This window comes from Aulonocara sp. 'chitande type north' Nkhata Bay, linkage group LG11 (assembly GCF_057382095.1).
Source record: "Aulonocara sp. 'chitande type north' Nkhata Bay isolate Kocher_YH1m ecotype deep benthic linkage group LG11, A_spYH_male_GT1.1, whole genome shotgun sequence".
NCBI classification, from domain to species: Eukaryota; Metazoa; Chordata; class Actinopteri; order Cichliformes; family Cichlidae; genus Aulonocara; species Aulonocara sp. 'chitande type north' Nkhata Bay.
In genome coordinates this window covers 27,724,637-27,745,043 of record NC_141354.1, presented here as the reverse complement: position 1 = coordinate 27,745,043, position 20,407 = coordinate 27,724,637, and the positions used below count along the sequence as shown (strand labels likewise).

Here is a 20,407-nt window from a genome sequence, read left to right as displayed (position 1 = left end):
ATTCGATTTCAATTCAATTTCATTTCATTTATATAGCAGTAAATCACAACTGTCACCACAAGGTCCTTTATATTATAGGGTAAAGATCTTACAGAATGAGAAACAACCCCCAACAAGGAGACAACCCGCTATGAGAAAGCACTTGGCAACAGTGGGAAGGAAAAACCCCTTTTAAGAGGAAGAAACTGCAGATTCTGGCTCAGGAAGAAGCAGACATCTTCTGAGAGTGGAGGGGGTGAGAAGAGAGAGAGAGCAGGAAGAGAGTCAAGGCAGAGAGAGAGTTTTAAATCAGCTTTTAATAGTTAAATTGAATAGTGATTTATAAACCCAATGAAGAGGAATCTCATGAAGAGTTGAGTGAAGAAGAAATGCTCAGTGCATCATGGGAAGCCACCAGCAGTCTAAGCCTAGTGCAGCATAACTAAGGGAGGATTCAGGGTTACCTCATCCAGCTCTAACTATAAGCTTTATCAAAAAGGTTTATTAGGACACTATGATACTATGAGGGATTAATATGGTCTACTTTCTAGACATTGACAGTACTCTTGCTGCAGCTTCAGCTGAAGCCTGTATAATGTCGATAGAATCTCATTCTTAGCATCCAGGTAGGACCTTATGCCACCAATTATTTTGTGAACTCACCTTTTTAAGCAAAGCCATCTTGGCTGGGATAACCAGAAGCCAAATGCTTTAAGTGAGGAGTGGATCAGACTGATACTCTCATATTTGTTAGTTAGTGACAGCTCTGCTGATTGACTTCGCTTTTAAAACACCTAGGCTGTTTCCATTTTTATTTACATGGGTGTGTGGGACTCTAGTATATTGTTCAAATCTTATGAGATATTTTTAGAAATATAAATCAAATATATTTATCTAAATCATGTATATCTGTGTGTATGTCCAATAGCTGTTTGGTTTTTTCGGAGTGTTAAAACTTCTGGCCGATAGAACAAAAGGTTGAAAGTGGCCTATAACTTCTTCTTCTTCTCCGTCTCTTTCCCCCTCCTCCTCCTCCTCTGTTTGACCCAAATCCCACCCTCAGTCCCAGTACCCCACAAGCACAGCAAGTTTTTTTTTCATTTAGTTTAATTTCCTCTGCTCTTTTCTATCTTACCGCCCTGCTGCTAGCTGCTACACCTTCGTCTGCTTATCACAGTTATGCACTCACAGACAGACAATGAGCTGCATGCATCCACACACACACACACACACACACACACACACACACACACACACACACACACACACACGAGCAGAGACATGGACAGAATTACATTAGAATTTCATATTCATTTGAACAGTGCTTTGACGTGGCTCCACTCCTCGCTGCCTCCTTCCGACCTTCCTCAGCTTACTTCCCCAAAAAGTAATGTTGGTTTCTATAGTAACCGCCTGTGTCTATGTTAGAGGGGAGTTTCCTCACGCTGACTGAAAACGATGTTGAGCACGGGGAGCCACGGAAATACACACACTCTCCCTCACTCACATGCTTGCATTCGTAAAACTGTTGATTAGCAATCACCGTGTCCTTCACACTGTTTATTTTTAATGAGCTCAGAACAATCTGTTGATTGGGTGATTCCAACAGGAGTAACACGCAGCATATTACAAATTGAGTATTCACATCAGATGGAATTTTTGTGGCCCTTTGTGTAATGTGAGAAAGGTGAACATGAATGTGTGAAGAGTTCTCTTATTATTTTGCACCTAAGTTCCTTTTAATTGTAGGTTATAGTTATTTTCCTTTTTTGGGATAAATACATGAATACTCTTTTCTTTGTTGCACAGAACTATGACTGTGACTATTTTTGTCTGTGTTGTGTTTTGTTTGTAGCATTCTTCTTGATATGCTCGTCTCTCTGTTGGTGTGCTGCTGTGGTGCTCTCTTACTTTTCAAAGAAATGTAGGTCAGGTGGACTGGAGACTGTAAATTGCCTATTGTTGTGGGTTTTGTGCTTCCCTGCATGGAAAGGTCCCAGATATCTGTGATGTATGGGCATAAACAATGAACAAATTAATGAAGCCCCACGAGCCAGACTGAACTTTGCACCAGCTCGTTCAGACTCATCATTTTCACATTAATGCACTTTGCATAAATTGTTGCTCAAATGCAGAATTGCGATACTTGACTTTATGTAAAACACCAACTGAAATATGCATTAATATACTGCAGAACATTTCTGACAGGGGAAATAAATCATTTTGATCTCTGTGTAACGTATTTGGTAACGACTTGGACAACCATAAAACAACTAAGCGGCATCTGGCGAGTGATTACATATTTACATTTTCTAAGCTTCTCCCTCTTGTTAAGTATTGACAACAGTCCTAGCACATTATTTGTCTCCTCCATTAAGAGCTAGCCTGTGATTGGCCGACACAAAGCAGAAACAGCCTGTGTTTACATCTCTTCTCTGCCGCCTTGTTTTTCTTCCTCCAACTCATTTCTCTCACTCACTCTACTCGTTGCCTTGCCAAATATCTGCACAGATATTCTGCCAATCATATTTTCTTTCTCCACCTTTCTTCTCTCTTTTCCTCCTGGTGTCATGTAGTAAGGATGTAGAGCTGCAGTTAGCAGAGTGTGACCAGAAGGGGGTACAGTTTGACAACCTCCGATCCCTCCCAATGACTCTGCAAGCTCCACTCCATCTCCCTAAATGTTCTCGCACACAGGGACATTCACAGCTTGCAGACTATTTCAGCTTCATCGTCAGAATAATTAATGCAGGAAATGATCACCGAGACAAGAATGATTAATTTTGAGCTCTGACAACACCGACATGACCGATTGTTGGTGCTGGGCCACCAGGCTTTTAATGCTCACGGCCATCCAGGGATAGCATCCATCACGGTGACCCTCACTCCTGCAGAGATGTGTTCAGTGTGTGTTTTTATGTGGGTGTGAATGCCAGCGTATGTGTGTGTATCATTAAGCATATGTTTACTAATTTAGCAGCCTTGTGACTGTGGAGGTAAGGGGTTACTATTCTGAGATAGTAAAAGATGTTTAGCAGAGCACAACCACCTGAGACCTCTGCAGCTTTCCTGACATGACCTGCCAGGGGCACGAGCTTTCACATTTCATCAGATGGAATTTTTGTAATGTGAGAAAAGTGAACTTGATTATGTGAAGACTTCTCTTATTATTTTGTAATAAAGTTCCCTTTAATTGTAGATGTGACTGTTCCAGGTTTTGGATTGCACAATAGGTTATAGTTATTTTCCTGAGAGGGGTGACATCAAAATTTAGGATAAATACATGAATACGCTTGTCTTTGTTGCACAGTATACTGTGACTGTGACCATTTTTGTCTGTGTTGTGTTTTGTTTGTAGCATTCTTCTTGATATGCTTGTCTCTCTGCCGGTGTGCTGCTGTGGTGCTCTCTTACTTTCCAGACAAATGTAGGTCAGGTGGACTGGAGACGGTAAACTGCCTATTGTTGTGTGTTTTGTGCTTCCCTGCATGGAAAGGTCCCAGATATCTGTGACGTGTGGGCATAAACAATGAACAAATTAATGAAGCCCGATGAGCCTAAATGCGTAAATTGGTGCTCAAATGCAGAATTGCAATACTTGACTTTACATAAAACACTTTAAAATAAGCTGTGTATCATTAAGCATATGTTTACTAATTCATTGACCTTGTGACTGTGGACGTGAGGGGTTACTATTCTGCGATAGTAAAAGATATTTAGCAAAGAACAACAACACCTGAAACTAGCTTTCCTGACATGACCTGGCAGGGGGCTGTGCTTTTACATTTCATCCTCTTTACCACATTTTTACCTTCACATATAAAGATTTTAGCTCTCTCTGTAGCACAGTATGACTAAGGTACTCTTGTTATAAGGTTTAAGGTAAACAGTCCCTATTATAGTGGCAGAACAATCAGGAGTGGGGAAGACTGGATGATAATAAAATCATTTGTCGATATTAAGTGTCCATATGATAATAAATTAAACTGAGAGTGCTTGCAATTGTGTTTTGCACAATTACTACCTCCATTTTGGAATGGATCATTTCTTAATCTTGCTTCTCTCACAGTTTCTCCCAGTTATTCTGCCAAACACAATTAAAACATTCATCTGGAAATAAACAGTTCTTCCATTTTTGAGTTTTAGTCGTGCCAGCTGGTTACTTTCAGCTAACAAAAATAAATAAAATCTTGGGATACATTTTGGACACTGACAAAAAAAATACCCAGAAGTCTGTTTGACATAACTTGTGTGTTGTTGTTGTCTTGTGTCCCAGAGATGCCATCTGGCCTGTGCGCCACGCTTTGTGTCAGCATGTGACAGGACATGACTTGTCACTGTGGGCTCCCAGGGGATGCTGACTAGTGGCTCAAACACTGACTCTCCTCTGCTGGAGGTCGTTGCTGTGGAGGTGTAGGGTCAGCCAGACCTTGTTCATAAGTGTTCAGGTCAGTTAATTAAGTAGGGTATACTAATGATGTGTAATGACTTTGGCCTTGGCAAAGGGAAAACTCAAACAAAGAGACATATGTGTACAGATGAACTGTGTCTCACCAGAGTGGTTTGTGCTTCTGCTACAGCATGGGAGGGCCCAGTCAGCCCGTCTTTCCTTTGTTATAAGTCACTATTCTGCGATAACCTTGGTCAGTAGAGCTACGCTCACAACACGCACACACCCCCACAGCCTTTCTTGTACGCTCGTTTAATTTCTCCACAGTTTCTGGCTCTGGATTTTTCTTTCTTTCTCAACAGCCTTCTTTCATGTCAATTTTTCATTCTACTGCAGCTCTCATTTTGCCAAATTTAACGCTGAAAAGAGAATTCAAACTGCTCAGATCAATACTATAAAAAGTCATCTGCCATGTCTTTCAGTGATTTTTCTGCCCTTCTCTATCGATCCTCCTGTCCCATCCTCCACTCTGCCTCCCACTCAGAGATGACCTGACGCTGATTACTTCAGATTTTGACAGACGTTTTTGGTGTCCAGACTTTGCAGAACAAAGATTTTCAGCAGGGCCAATAACACCTCCCTTAGTGACTATAATCCCCAATATGTTAATGTTTTCCATCTCTACATCAGTCCAGAAGGAGAATGCATGACACTCTTTAATAAGCAAAAGGGTCAGCAATGGGTATTTAATCAGGCGTTACAGGGCAGACCTATAGCATCTTGGAAGAGGGAAAGTTTGCTACAGGTAGAGAAATTTAATGAGCACAAATGGGTAGAGTTTAGGCTGCTAGTATCTAATCAATGGGCTCATGTCCTCTGTCTTCTGGGTGAAATGGAAGCTTCCACAGTCCCTACTCTTTTAACCTCTGCAGACAAACACGTCATGGTGGTGGTGAGAGGGTTTCAAGCACACATGAAACTAAAGCATGTGAGGAAAAATTACCATGAGCATGCATCTTTTTCCATCCTTTCACTCTTAATGTGTCACTCTTATGCACCATCTTGTAAGAAAGCTTAGTTAGTGTTGCACTTTAGCTCCCCCTACCTTCAATTTTGCATTTTTACAGTCAGCCCTGACAATTCATGGCTTGCTGCTAACAAACTCTTCCCCCGTCATTCATTCCCTGCAGTTGTTTACGGACAGTCACTGTGTCTGTCTCAGGAGGGGTTTGTTACCAGCTGCTCTTGATGGGGCCTCTCTTTGTGGGGTCAGTTCCCTTTCTGTCAGAGCTGCTCTCAGGTGTCCCAGAGGTGCTGCCCGACCTGTTGGCACTCCACCGATCTGTGTTGCTCCCTGTCACTCAGCCTGGGGTTGAGTTTACAGTGATGGGCAGCAAGAACATGCTTTCATCGGTATGTCACGCAAACATCCACAGAATAGATTATTTGAGCCCTTCGTGTACTTACCCACAACTTAGGACATTTATGAAATTCACTGTGGAAAAAAAAAACTAAAGCGTGAGTGAAAAATCAATCAAAACAGAGGGAAGATGAACTGCAGTCTTCTTGACATCATGTAATTTCTTTGACAGACATTCATTATCTGCTTCCATTGTTTCGAGTAAAGACTCATTTTGGAAGCTGAAAGAAGTGGAATTGTTGTGGATGTAACATTTAAATTCCTGCTGTTAAAATTTCAAATATAGGTCAGTGTTCAGTGGATGCCTGAGCTCCAAACAATAGTTAATTATTCTCTCTCATTCATCCATTCATTGATTGCAGTCTGGAGACCGACATAAGTGAGGGGCAGAAATTTCTTTGGTGACACTGAGGTTATATGGTAAGTATCCAAACTCAGCAACCTGGACATTCATTGGAGTTAACCTATGGTGCTCTTTTTCTGCTCCATAGTTTTATTTTTTGAGCTATACTAGAGTGGCTTTGCATGACTCACAGTTCAAAGTAATCCTTATTTGTCTTACACCATGCTTTTGCGCAGAATCTCAGTTTATCCTGTCTGAAATAAGTCAGTCTAGCCTCTCTCTCTCCCTGTTACTGTTAAGAGGTTCTGAGTAAATCAATATTTAGTGTTAAATTTCAGTAGTTCAGAGAAGTTGTTATTAAAACAACTTTTTCAGCCGTGGACAGGTTTGGCTCTTCTTTTTCTATTTATTTTTATGACATGACCACATAGTGACAGCCATACTTTCTCTTGAGTAGATTTCCACAGCTGAATCCACTGAATGTCACCACCTCACCGAGTAGAGTTCAGACCCCGTCTCCACTCCCCCAGTATAATTACACTGAGCAGACATACATCAAAATAGTCAGTGACCTTATGACAGCCTCGTGGTCAGATTCATGGGTTCTCCTGCAGTAAACCAGTAAGCTTATCATTACTGTGCTCAGGTGTGACAGTATGGTAAAACCACAGGCTTTCAGTTACTGGACTTATTTTCCTGGATATGTAGGTTTGGGGCTTTTGTGAGTTGTTTTGCCAGGAAAATGGAAAATAGATGCAGCGATTTATTGAAATGTCGGTTGGGGTCTACGCTCTGGTGAGGTCGATCCATGAATGATGATGTTCTGTTGTGTGTTTTCTTATTCGGGTGCTTCTAATAAATTGGCAGTTTGTTTGGGATCATTGAAGATGCTTTCACAACAGTATTGCATGGTGGATCAGAATTTGCCTGTAGTATCTGACAGATACGCCAAGATTACGACTGATAGGTCTTTGGGAATCACCTTATTGGTGCAGAAATACTATTTTATTCCTTTCAAACGATGTCATCTTTGGCATGTTTCATGTTCATTAGAATAGAATAGAATAATCCTTTAATTGTCCCACAAGGGAAATTTGGTTATTGGGTATTCAACTTGCTGCTAGTAACAACATGCTATTTAAAATTGGTTCTTTGCAAAGCTGTCTGTTTTGTGCAGACACATGACTGGTTAATCCCACAGGTTATGTATCATTTTATGATTGAATGATTCATAGGTTAGTATCAAGTAGCTTATCAAACAAGAAAAGCTAAATAAAAAAGTGAAATAAAAAAGTACTGCACCTTTGTAAAAGCCTACACATTAAATCTAAACCCCTTATATTTGAATAGTGAAAAAGTGGTGGTATAAGGGTACTATATGATTAAAAGTATGAATAAAATATTAAATTAGAATGGTGATAGTGACATTAATATTAAAAAGAGATCATATAGAATACAAATCTTATCCTGTGTTTGTCATTCAATAAACACAAGCCACACCAGAATCTCATTTCCTGTTTACCATAATTTTATTTGTTAGTGTCCAATACAAGCAAGACAATAAAAATGTAACCATAGCAACAACAAAGTTATCAAATCCCTCCGTCTCCTGATTTAATTTTCATATTTATTCAGTGTACAAATCACTGCTGTCACAGAGGCTGTGCACAGGGCCTACGTGCGCGCAAGCGTAAACCACAGGTGAGAGTAACCTGCGGCCACAACCTGCTCCTGCAGTGTCAGCCCTTTCAGAGCAACTGATTTTTCACAACCTGACAAGAATTCATCCCACATGATCATTTGCACAGAAAGCTTGCAAGCACACATAAATGCACAACCACACTGTTCATTGAAATTTAATTAACTTCCTTTTTTTTTAAAAAAAAAAAGCAGAGCAAACAGTGTCCTTCCCTGAATAGACCCTCATTCAGACTGAGGGAACCCTGCACTGATGCCACTGACATCATCGCCTACTTTATAGTGCTGACATCACTGTGGCATTAAAACATAAGACACAAGAAATGTATTAATAATTATTCATGCAGAGTGCCCTTTTTACACAAGAAAACTCTGCAGTCAAGTCAACTTTCTTGAGACGTAGCCACAGTTTGCTTCCTTTTCTAGAGCTGGCCCCCTTGTTTCCAGAGGAACTTTGCATCTAGTGCTGGGCCTCATCTCTGACCACACCTTCCTGTAAATCATTACTTAGTTGATGAAGGGTGTAATGCAAACAAATGCAAGACAAACAGAAACCCCACATGCATCGTGTCATCTTTAAAGGGTTGCCAGCGGACAAAAGCTGTGTTTTTTCCAGATAAAATGGTGAGTTGAAAGATACCTAATGAGATTATTTATCAAATGAAACTTTATTTAAAGTGAACAATGAATCATATAAGCTGTTGGTGGTCTCTCAACAAGGCCAGGCATTTTTCTGCATATTAAGTAGATAGACTCCCTCTTATATTACATGATTTAGCCATTCCCATTCCCTGCATCAGTTCTATGGCAGTGTCACTTGATGTCCATCAAGTTCTTACTCTTCAGAATCAGAATCAGAAGGATGTCGAACCCCATCTGATCAGGTTAGTGCTGTTTCCTCCTGAATGAGCATCCTAAAGAAAGAGGCGAGAGATTGTGGCTCAGACACTGATAGAAATCAACAAGACAGCTTTATTATAAAACACTTAGAGAAGTCTTGGTTATATTATAACCTTATAATCCTCCATAAATATCGACAGCCTATAAAAACGGCCAATCTTGCAGCAAGGTGTATCAACTGACTCCCTAACAAGAAGACATTCACCTAACAGTGAAGCTCATGCTACCATCTGCCTTCACAAAGGCTGAATCACCACCACACTCGTGGTTTTATTGCTCAGAGTTCCTGCTAAGAAGCTCCTGTTACCACAGCAGCGTGGGGTGGCTGTGACGATGACAATATCAGTAAAATTGAACCTTGAACCCCGAGGACATGAAACGCTACACATAAAGGCTAATTTACATACAGGTGACAGGTTGTTAAACGGACCAACAGAAACTGATTTTTCCTCATCGGGCCGGGTGTCGGGCTGAGCGGTGCAATCAGCTGATGCGATCAGCGCTATTTTATGCAATAAAATAATTTCCCTCTTCCCAAGCACATCCAGGCCACTACATACACACCACAAATATAACTATGTTTCTTAGCGAAGCACGACCAGGAATCCCATCACGTCTGCAGGGAAAATAGGTCAACGTGTGCAAAAGGAAGGAAAAGAAGAAGAAAAAAAAAAGTAGTCGAGGCTCAGAGGAAGAGATGCCATACTTTTTGGAGATCTTTTGTATTTTCCTCACGTCATCTCACTGACTGGATTACTTCAGTTTAGAAGTGAGGAAATGTAAGTGAAGGAAACTATAAGGTGGAGATTTTTTCCCTGCGTACATGCTGATGAATGTTGGGATTTCCAGTTGCATTTGTTAAGAAATAGTTATGTTTTTGGTGTGACGCACATGTAGTGACTTGTGTAGAGTAATATTATAAACTGCTTGGCTGTGTTGGGAAAAGAAAATATTTTATTGCACAAAAAAAGTGCTGATCGCATCATGCGAACATCTGCTTTGCTTGACTGCACAGCTCGGTACACCCGGCCTGATGAGGAAAAGCTGGAAATGCTGAACTCCAACTTGTCGGCCTGGTGACTCAAACAGGCTCTCCTCCAATCGCTCCTCATTTATACAGTGCTTTACAAACCCAAATATTACAGGTAACAGCTGGATTTTCCCCATTTCATTTCATGTCCTCTTTAAAGGAGACCTATCACCTTAAATCTATACTGGGCCTACCTGTTAATCTGAAAAAAATAAAATAAAATGTGTGTAAATGAAACGTTGTGCTTGCAGCCGATTGTGTAGGAATAGATCAGTGATGATGAATTCCTCTCACAACCACAAGAGTTACTGTATGCCTTAGTTGACACCCTGTTCATGAAGAAAACAATGAAAGGGCAACACAAAGGCAAATGTGAAAGAGTAACTGAGCGTGTGTACAGTCAAGTTCGACCACTCATCTCCGGCCTCTGGGGATTTAGGGAAAAGCTTCTGCCTTGGGTCATTAAAATATAATTCAGTTTTATTTACGTAGTGCCAATCCAGAGCAACCGTCACCCCAGAGGGGAGACAAATCTAGATTACATCAGGAAGAACACCACCCAACACAACTCTGCCGAAACAAACATGGGGGCAGCTAAAAGTAGCTTCCGTCTAAATTTGCATCAAATGCAAAAAATATTAGATTTAGACAAAAACTCCTGAAAATGTTTTTAAAAACAAGCTTTTAAAAGTTGTTTCCCCTCTCTATCGTTGCCATTAGAGAATCCTCCAAAAGAATCCCAAATTTAAATCTTTAAGCACCACCCCCCTCTCGCCATTTGTGTAGTTCTACACATATAGTTGAGATTTCTGGTTTCCCTGTACCTTCTGTCAGGCGAGCTTTCCCTCCTGTCGGCTGGCACAGGACCGTGGAGCAGCCGACACACAGAACTACAGTCTGAGCATGACTGAAGACTGTGGTGATCTTGTAGCACCCTGCAAACAGCACACAAACCAGTTAAACAACAACAACAACAAGATGATGTCAGGAGTACTCCTGATGACTGGTGTGTCGTTGCAGCCGTTTGTGTAGAAGAGTCACTTGAAGCTCATGTCACAAACGGCCACAACCGTCACTGTATGCCTTACTTGACACCCCAATCACTAACGAAGCAATGAAAGGGCAACACATAAAGGCAAGTGTAGCACAGGAGTGGAAGAAGTGCTCAAAGGTTTTCCAAAACATTAAATTACCCAAATAAATACTTCTCCTGCACCATGACTTACAAATGGGAAATACACCACTTTGATTTAAAACTGTAATTAGCTGCAGAACTCAAGCAAATGTGCTTATTGTTAGTGGACATGTTTCCATTTAAATCTTAAGTACAACTCATAAGTAAACTGACCTGGACACTTGACATCCATAAAATAGGAGTTAGGACTCTGAACAAGACGCTTTTTCTTGTGTCGTCTCTTTTCCTGCTCGGGGGTTGGGTGCAAAAGATCCTTCGCGAGCTGGGGGAGGAAAGCAACATTTTTTTTTCATTTTATTTTATTTTAAACACGAGCTTTGAAAATAAATAAATAAATTATTAATAAAAAAATTAACCGGAAGGTGCTTTAACATGTAATTAAACTGCTGCGGTTGTAGGCCTCAGTTACAGCGAGGCAAAGGTCGAGACCTCGATACACTTCTCGGATAAGGAAACTGGAAAGTGTTAAAATGAAATTATCGGAATACTCTTGAAGCAATCGCAGCGATGCCGTTAAAAAAAAAAGCAATCAGATGAAACATCGTTAAGAGTTTAATTAACCCCCACAACACCCAACATATGTCACAGGTAATCAGACGAGCACGACACCCAGTTATCAGACTGCTGACTAACATTAATGCGCGACATTAACCAGCTTCCTCCCCAATAAAGACATTAAATACACAATGCTGAGACTTAAAGCGATACCGTGTGCTGTCAGCGAGCCTCGTGGGTTGCTCGTTGAGCACGTGTTTCGCCATATTGCGCTCGTTCACATCTTTACGTTTACATTAAAGGAAAAAAAAACTGCTGACGGATTTTTTTTAAACGCACTTTTTAAGCTGTAAAATATTTTAACCGCGTTATAAAAGCACACTTTATCGACTGAGGCAAGTTAGTAGGTACAAAGACGCTTTTGTTACTTACAGGCATGTCTGCGTGTTTGGACTCTCACCGGAAAAAGACCCGCTGTCCACGTACCGGAAACTGCTGACTGACTGGGAGGAAGACCTGGAGGAAGAAAAAATAAAAAATACTCGTCGGTGTTTACGTGAAATTATTCGTTAGATAACATCAAATGAATGCTTGAAAATAACTTAATCGTGTAAATACACCGTGAATACAATTTTCATGTTTTTCTGTCGCATTTGATTAAATCTTCTAACTGTATAGCGTTTTCTTGACAAAGCAGACGATTATCCTGTAATTTAAATACTTTTTTCAACAATTAGAATTGTTGAAAAGTAGGTCAGACCCCTCATCATCTACACGTGAAACACGGGAGCTTAAATCCTTAAGTGTGTCCGTCTGAATATGCTCAAGTTAACAATTTTTGTTATAAGTCAGGGGAGCAAGGACTGGGCTATCAAATGCCCCAAATCGACCATCTGCACGATTTTTCAAAGTGTCGTTATAAAGAAGTCTTTAAAAACATGTTTGTTTGTTTGTTTTTCACTCAGTAAAATAAATTCAATGTAATGATGTCAGCATCCACTAGGAGTGGAAAATAAAGGACAGTAAAAATATAATTTGTTATGTTCCAAAATACTTTACATGTAAAAAGTGTGCCTCTGTGAACCCGCTGTGATCTGCAGGGTTGGATGGTAACACACAAACAGAGATATTAGATAAATAAATCTAAGTTGGCTTTAGTGGTCCGGCCTGTATGAACTAAAATGACCTCCGGTCTAGAGACATAAACACCCGAGAAAGTCAGAGGGGAACTGTTGTTACCTGCAGGTGACACCTGGGGAAAGTTACAGTGTGCTTCTCTTCCTGTAGGTGGTGCAGGTTAGACTGGAGCTACAAAAGCACTGAGCAGAATTAAGAAAGTGTCATTTTACATATATTCTTCTGTCGAGGCCAACTTTCATGCTTGGTGGTCACATTTTAAACGATGACTCTGATATCCAACAGTCTCTTTCTTGCAGGGATGTAGAACATTAGTTGTTATTTGATTAAGCTTCATAAACAATGTTAGCTTTGTATTGCTTTGTCTTATTAAGGGTACAAAGTATTCACTTAAAACGTACTCCAAGTAAAGGCCCTGCATTATGTTACTTAAGTAAAGGTTTAAGTAAAAGTACTCTTCAGTGAGGGAGAATTACATGAATGCAGAAGGACTTTAAGCAGCATTTTACTGTTTTTGAATATTTTTTACTTCAACCTCAATTCCTGATTATTTCCTTTAATAATCAAATGACTGAGAAGGAATCAAAGTTGAGCAATGCTGTTAGAGTTATCCAAGAGCATTTCTCAACAAGAAAACCCCATGATTATAGATTATAGATTTATTAATATCATTTTATTTCATGGAGGATGTAAGGAAAGAGCACATGTTGTTTAAACCAACTTTTTCACTTGTATCGGTCCATACACACGTGTTTACTGATCAAATGGTGCCACCTAGTGTCCGTGCTGAGTGAGTGCCTGCGAACTGTGAACCGTTCACTCCCATAAAGCTCTCCCACACGTAGCTGCTGTGGGATTGGGGCCGACAGCAAGTTCCGTTTTCTTTTTTTTTTTAAGTGGTATTTCTGCAGACTGGATAAACTTGTTTCCACCCCGATATGCTTGTAAACGGGATAATAACGACTCTCTAATACATGAGGGCTGATCTGAAAGAGTCTGTACAACTTTATCCTGCGCAGTCCAAACACAACACGGAGGAGGATCGGAATTTACCGGTGACAAGTCTGAGAGTGAAAAGAGGAAAAAGAAGAGGATCCACTCGCAGGAGATTGCTTATTTTAAGTCACAAGGAAAAGAAATCTAGATTTAACGCGTTTGGTGGTGGATGAGAAGATCTCCGGTGAAGAGACAGACCAAACTTTCCCCGCTCCTGCTTTGACTTCTGCTTGAAGAACAACTTCGACCATGGCGAAAAAGTATGATTTCCTTTTCAAACTGTTACTCATCGGGGACAGCGGAGTGGGAAAAACGTGTCTGATCATTCGTTTTGCTGAGGACAATTTCAACTCTACGTACATTTCCACCATCGGTACGTTTAATGTTTGAATTACAGTCTGCGACATTTCTGCTTCAGCTTATGATTGGCTTCTGTGAAACTTGGGATATGAGCAAGACAAATGTTTGCTGACATTTCAAGCTCCGTTTTGCCTCTGTTTACTGTAAGAGCTGGTTTCCCGGACTGCTTTCATGTCCCAACTAGTCTGCGCTCTCTTATTTTCTTTTTCTTTATTTAGTCTCTCTCTCCTTTTTTTTCTTTTCTCCCTGCTGAATGTGTGTGCTCTCTCTTCCCTGACCCTCTCCCCCATCTCTCCCTCAGATCTCATTCCTCTCATTTGGCTCACAGAGGGTCCACCCACCCTCATTCCTATCTCTTTTACCATCTCTACGTTCCCAGAAGAATGGCTGGCTTTCTGGCATGCACAGTTTTGCACAGTCAACCCCCTCTTCTGCCCCGCACTGTCTATGTGTCTGTCAGCTTGTCCATCCAGCAGAAAAACACAAAAACACAGCAGTCTGTAGCAGTTTGCAGGTCTGTATGTCTGATCTTTATGTCTGCTTGTGGATGGCAACACCCTGGGGGGTAGGGGGTGTATGTTCAGTGTCGCCACCTTAGTGAGGGTGACTCATATCAACTGCAATGTATGAGTTTTTGTCTCCAATAGGGGTATTTAATGCAGTCTTTGCCCCCCCCCCCCCCCCCCCCCCTTGTTGTCTCCCAGGAATCGACTTTAAAGTAAAAACCATTGAAGTGGATGGAAAGAAAGTGAAACTGCAAGTCTGGTAAGAAGTGGCATGTGGTTGTTTGTCTGCAAACGGTTTGTGATATGGTGAGGCAGATAAACCCTGATTTGTTGAGTTATCTTTCTCTGCCCTCTGACTGCCTCCGGCTCGTTTTCCTGAGAGGAAGGAGGAACCTCCCTCTTCTTGTCCAAATCAGGATTTTATGACAGGGTTCATGTCCAAGTCCATCACACACGGCCACCACAGAGAGCTACTCCATGTCATTTAAGGGTGCTGCTAGAGAAGATATAGCAGCGTCAAATACCAGCACAGACAAAAACACGTTTATTTTTTGTTGGTTTTTTGGTCAGATTTGGCCTGTTTTGATTCCTTCTTTCACATCAATATAAAGGAAGTATTTGAAATACAAACGTAAATGTGTTTAATCTTGCTATAAATTCCTCTTAATGCATGCAGGTAATCTGTCTACAATTACAGCAAAGAAACGTATGGATTTTTACAAAACAGTTTCTCAAAAATGATTTTTTTCCCCTCATTTTAGAGCCTAAACTCTCCTTTTCAGCAGCACCTACAGACACCAATCATTGCTGAGCGATTCTCTTTATTCTGCTGTTTTTCTTCTTGTTTTAAAGAGAGGTTTGCTCATATATAATTCAGAACCAAATTTATAGAAGTTTTTTTCTGAAGACACGGTGAAAATAAACCTTTTATGACTGTTGACAGATCTTTCTGATTTATGGAGTACAAAAAATGAGAGATCCAAAATCCCCTCTATAAAAACCGTCGGCTCTGGGATGCCAGCAAAACACAAACAAGAACTTTGATCCTGGCTTCATCGAATGTTTACATTTCTCACCTGTAAAAGTTTGCAAAAAAGTTTAAATTTATACATTTTGATATTAACACATAGTTTCAGAAAACCTGTGATGCAAAAAAAAAAAATTCTTAGTGGAAGTATTTTAGTGGGAAAATGTATCTGTTAGTGCAAACTTACCCTGTAGCTTGTAGCCTGTAGTGTCTCACCTCAAATGAATCTTTCTGCATTCTGCTATACTCCAGGTTTTTTTCATATGATAGAAGTATTTTAAAGACCTTGCAGCACCTTTTTGATTCTAAGTGTGTGCTTTTTCTAGGGACACAGCAGGGCAGGAGAGATTCAAGACCATTACAACAGCCTACTACAGAGGAGCCATGGTGAGCGCAGTATGCCTCCAGGACAATCAGGCCTGGATAATCAGGCTGACATCACTGCCTCTTTGTGCTCAGTCTGCACCTTTGACTGACTCCGTAAATGCTCTCTCTCCTGTCTGTTCTCTGTTCATCAGGGCATCATCCTGGTGTACGACATCACTGACGAGAAGTCCTTTGAAAACATTCAGAACTGGATGAAGAGCATCAGAGAAGTAAGCCGGTTTTCTATTAGCCGTGACAAAGATAACTAGGAAAGACCAAGACTGCAAAGCTAATGAGTTTATCTGGTCAGTTCATTTAAATCAAAGAAGCAAAATTCCTGTATCTTCTACTGAGGAAACAGTAATCTCTACACCATTATGTATGTGGATTGTTCTCAGGATAACCTTTCTTGTTCATAAACCAGCATAAAACTATCCAGCATGGCCTCTTGTGCTCACTTTGTTAATGATGTTTTTCAACCAAAGTAAAACTTTTAGTTGATTAAGGACTGAAGAGGTTTTCTACTCACATGTTGGCTAGGTGTCACGCTGTGTGGGAGACCTCAGATAAATGTAAAACTTTCTAAAGTCCTGGCTAGCAGCTAGGAGCCACGCTAACAAGGGCATAACATGAAAGGAAAGTTACCGCTGTTGTCTCACAGCAAGAAGGTGCTTTGAACCTCCTGGTCGACTGGGACCTTTCTGTGTGGAGTTTACATCTTCTCCCTGTGGCTCCAGCTTTCTCCCACAGTCCACAGATTTCTGGTCCTTTGAAATAAGGTTGACCGATGGTTGTTAATTGGACATAGGTGTAGATTTGACCAAGCATGTGTATATGTGTTTTTGTTAGCCCCATGCTGGACCTCTGCCCACCCAGTGGCAGCTGGGGATAGGCACCGCACCCGGGAACTCTTAGTTGGATTTTTAATGTTGCTCAGATATTCAAGAAAAACTAAAGATAATGCAGGAAGCAAGATTATTAAAACTGAACTAAAACTAGATGTTAAAAAAATCAATTAACTAAAGTAAAATAAAAACTAGACTTTTGAAACAAGCTAAAGCTAACAAATGATTTTGTGAACTTGAGTGTTACTTTGGTTAAAAAAAGATATAAAAACTTGCCTTGAGAGATGTGTTTATTGACACTGGCATATGCCCTCCACACACAGGAATAATAACAAAGACTAAAAGTAAAACTGAAATGAATAGAAACTTTTCCATAAATAAAAAATGAACTGAAATGGGCAAACCGACTGAAACTAAACTGATTTAGAAGCAAAAACTCAAAATGAAATAAAAATAAAACCTAATGAGACTAATTACAAAACTATAAGAAGCTTTTTCAATAAGTGAATGCTGCCCATTTTAATATTCCAATTAAACAGACAATATGCAAACACGTGGTGTTCAATATCTGTACATCAAGTAAAATTAAGAACATATTATAGCTATAAATGCGTAACCAGTGTCATTGTTTACAGATATACATGGCACTTGCTTACCTTCTTCATTTTCTTTTTGTTTTTTTTAAACACTTTCATGTAAGCATCACAACTGAGCTGAACTGAAAATCGCTTTTATAGCTGTTTTCAGTCTGTTCACAGCTGTTAAACATATGAATGATTCAGTCACATTTTCATAAAGCAACTGTTATGATTTCATGTATTTGTGGCCCGCAAGTTGTCAGCGACTCTGAGAGATTTGTTTTGCTTGTTTTGCCTGTAAACAAACTGTAGACGGCAGCACTGACGAACTGCGGAAAGATGGCAATGGAGCATTTCAGGGAAATGGTCTTGGTTTAAAGGGAGAAACCGCTCTGCTGACAAACAGCTGCTATTAGTGTCTCTGTTGAGGTTTTTGCTCTCTGTGCTCTCTTTCACTTTGTTGAAGTCATTTTGATCAGTTAATCACATTCCCTCTTTCCCAGAATGCATCAGCTGGGGTCAGTCGGATGTTACTAGGTAATAAGTGTGACATTGAGACAAAGCGGAAAGTTTCCAAGGAGACAGGAGAAAAGGTAAGATGTCGCTTGCGGTTTTTTTACTTGTAATGAAACAGCAGAGGTGTAGGTTTACTTTGATGGTAGTTAAACTATCATCCAGGGTAAGATACACATGAGTAGATGGATTCAAAATTAATCATTTGTGGGGCTACTTTGCAAAGATTTCATTTTGAGAAAGAATATTGCATGGATTCCTCCCTGTTAAACTTTAGCGGACAGAAATGCTTGGGAAATGGTCAAAGTTGCTAAATTTACTCGAGATAAAACCCAGGAAGTGATTATTACCCATATCCTGTCCTCCTGTAACCATCTCTGTTCCTAATGTTAACAGCTGGCCAAAGATCACGGCATCAGGTTCTTTGAGACCAGTGCGAAGTCCAGCATTAATGTCGAGGAGGTGAGCAGTTTCTCCATACATTGAGCTTGTTTTATTATAGCTCTTTTGTTAATGTTTGTTGTGTGTTAATATGCAACAGACCTATATTTTCTCTCTTTCTGTGTTTCAATCTATCTGTCCTGCAGTCTTTTCTGGCTTTGGCACGAGACATACTACAACAATCCAGCAAGAAGCCAGTAAGTCAAAACACAAGATCAGTAATGCAGCGCTATAAAGAGTAATTTTGCATGCTCTACATACTGTATGACGGTAACGTAATTTTTTCGTCTGTTTGTTTGTCAGGGCCCCAGAGGTCAACAGGTGAAAATCACCAGCAGCACAGAGAAAAAATCCTCCAAGTGCGTTCTTCTCTAGACATGATTTCACTAGTGTATGGAAGAAAGAACATAGAAACTTAGGAGCGCCTGTGTTGACAAGGAAAAATGTGGCAGGGTTTGCAAATATCAACGACAGAGAGGTGCTAAAGCTCTGTTAAACTACACTATACTCCCTTTATAAGTTCTTCCACAAGAATTCTGCTGTCTCCAAAATAATATATGGATAAAGCAGCCCCAGTTTTTCAGACTGAACATATCCTTTATGTGACATCTACTGCGATAAACATGATTCCACAAAAAGTTGGAGTCTGACTCCGAGACCTTTAAAAAAAAAAAAAAAAAAGGTCCCCACCATGGCACACATTGCTGTCACTGACCGTATATCTTTCTCGCTTACGTTATCGTTCCTACAACAGCACACCAGCACTTAAAAGAACTGCAGCTGTCTCTTAATGCTACCATTTCATTCATTTCTAATGTGTGAGCATGTGCAGGAGTAGCTTTATGGAGCTCAGTTGGCCGTAAAACACTAATGTGGTCTGTTTTGATTCACTTGATGGACACAGGGTTTTATTTAGAGTTCAAGTGGTCATAAGCATCTGAGAAATTGAGGTTTAAATACTACTGGGGAATTCAAATTTATTAAAGAGGACCTATTATGCAAATTTCCAAATTCATATTTTTTAGTCTTGGTCTCTGCTAAAGTAGCTTTACATGATTCACACCTTTTTTTAAATGTGTGACCTTTGTGCAGACCTTCCCTTTAAGCCCACATAAGGAATATGTGGGCTCTGACATGTATAAAACTGAGTTTTTGGCTCACATGAATTGCTTGCAAAAACAGTGACCTCATTATTATAAGTTTTGGCATTAGCACAGTGGCATATGCATAACAAAAAGGAAAAGCATGATAGGTCTGCTTTAAGTTATAAATGATAAAATGACCAGAATTGTTAGAGCGAAGGTAAAAACATGACGTACACATTAATGATGAAACAAGTTGGTCGCTGGACTTGAATGTGAAACAAGTTCTGTGTAAAACAACGCCTTGTTTTAATAGATGAATGGATTGAGAATGTGGATATAGATATTAGATATGGACAGTGATAAGTGCAATATGAGAAGATGAGTGGAGAGATGGGAAAAAAAAAGATGGATTAAGCAAGTGAATGGGCAGGATGTAAAAGCCTAGGAAGCAGCAGCGTGTTCATGTGTCCCTCATAGCGAATTGATTTAGTGGGTCTTGCCTTTTATCTGAAGTGCCTGGGAAAGCTCTTACTAAACGCTACCACATATTAGCGACATCTGACATGGCAGCCTCTCTGTTCAGGCAGTTTGATGATCGTTCAAAATAACCGATTGCAGGTCTTCATCTGATTCTGACAGATCTTTTTTTTCTCTACACACACGCTCTAAATTTCTGTTTTCTTTTGTAATTTCCTCCACATTGTTAGTTTTCTTACACCTGCCAGATTGTATGCAAGACCTGACGCTTGATGAATAAAATTGCAAAACTATAAATATATTGTTTGTTGTATTTTTTTAAGTTCCTGTTGGTACAGTGACGCAATAGTTTTTCTTTCCTGGTTTAGCATTGTCATAAATGTTATTCTCTGTATTCACATTTGCCTTAAAGGGCTTTACAGTTTGTACAGCATCCAACATCCTCTATCTTTAGATTCTCAATCTCGATAAGGGAAAAGCTCCCCTCAGAATCCATTTAAAGGGAAAAAATGAAGGAAACCTCAGGAACAGAGCAGTGATCCCAGATATGTGAAATAGTGAAATGACAGCTGCACAATTTCAATACTGAAAATCATAATGTTATCAATTAGGAAAAATATGGATAC

At 40.1% G+C, this 20,407-nt stretch overlaps 2 protein-coding genes and 2 non-coding genes across 4 annotated transcripts; 1 reads left to right on the top strand and 3 right to left on the bottom strand.

Annotated features, from left to right (window-relative positions):
• Nucleotides 1–7,637: 7,637 nt before the first annotated feature.
• On the bottom strand, nt 7,638–11,966 carry rps27.2 (ribosomal protein S27, isoform 2). Its single transcript, XM_086311709.1, has 4 exons — nt 11,883–11,966; nt 11,109–11,217; nt 10,585–10,695; nt 7,638–8,744 (listed from the first exon to the last, which is right to left on the bottom strand). Exons 1-4 carry the CDS (start codon nt 11,886–11,888, stop codon nt 8,716–8,718), a joined length of 255 nt encoding a protein of 84 aa, XP_086167835.1. The 5' UTR covers nt 11,889–11,966; the 3' UTR covers nt 7,638–8,715.
• Nucleotides 9,998–10,129, bottom strand: LOC147319248 (small nucleolar RNA SNORA13). The gene has a single exon (XR_015131633.1). It is a non-coding gene; the product is annotated as a small nucleolar RNA SNORA13 (small nucleolar RNA).
• LOC147319247 (small nucleolar RNA SNORA13) lies at nt 10,767–10,898 on the bottom strand. The gene has a single exon (XR_015131625.1). It is a non-coding gene; the product is annotated as a small nucleolar RNA SNORA13 (small nucleolar RNA).
• A 1,454-nt stretch (nt 11,967–13,420) lies between the features above and the next one.
• rab13 (RAB13, member RAS oncogene family) lies at nt 13,421–20,072 on the top strand. Its single transcript, XM_086311708.1, has 8 exons — nt 13,421–13,956; nt 14,648–14,708; nt 15,803–15,863; nt 15,995–16,072; nt 17,769–17,858; nt 18,175–18,240; nt 18,366–18,416; nt 18,523–20,072. Exons 1-8 carry the CDS (start codon nt 13,833–13,835, stop codon nt 18,592–18,594), a joined length of 603 nt encoding a protein of 200 aa, XP_086167834.1. The 5' UTR covers nt 13,421–13,832; the 3' UTR covers nt 18,595–20,072.
• Nucleotides 20,073–20,407: the final 335 nt, after the last annotated feature.

Coding starts and splice junctions, on each gene's coding strand:
- rab13 (XM_086311708.1), top strand. CDS start 13,833: ATGGCGAAAAAGTATGATTTCCTTTTCAAACTGTTACTCATCGGGGAC. Junction 14,709..15,802: donor AAAGTGAAACTGCAAGTCTG/GTAAGAAGTGGC, acceptor TGCTTTTTCTAG/GGACACAGCAGGGCAGGAGA. Junction 16,073..17,768: donor GGATGAAGAGCATCAGAGAA/GTAAGCCGGTTT, acceptor CCTCTTTCCCAG/AATGCATCAGCTGGGGTCAG.
- rps27.2 (XM_086311709.1), bottom strand. Junction 10,696..11,108: donor TATGGATGTCAAGTGTCCAG/GTCAGTTTACTT, acceptor TGCTGTTTGCAG/GGTGCTACAAGATCACCACA. Junction 8,745..10,584: donor GAAAGCTCGCCTGACAGAAG/GTACAGGGAAAC, acceptor CTCTTTCTTTAG/GATGCTCATTCAGGAGGAAA.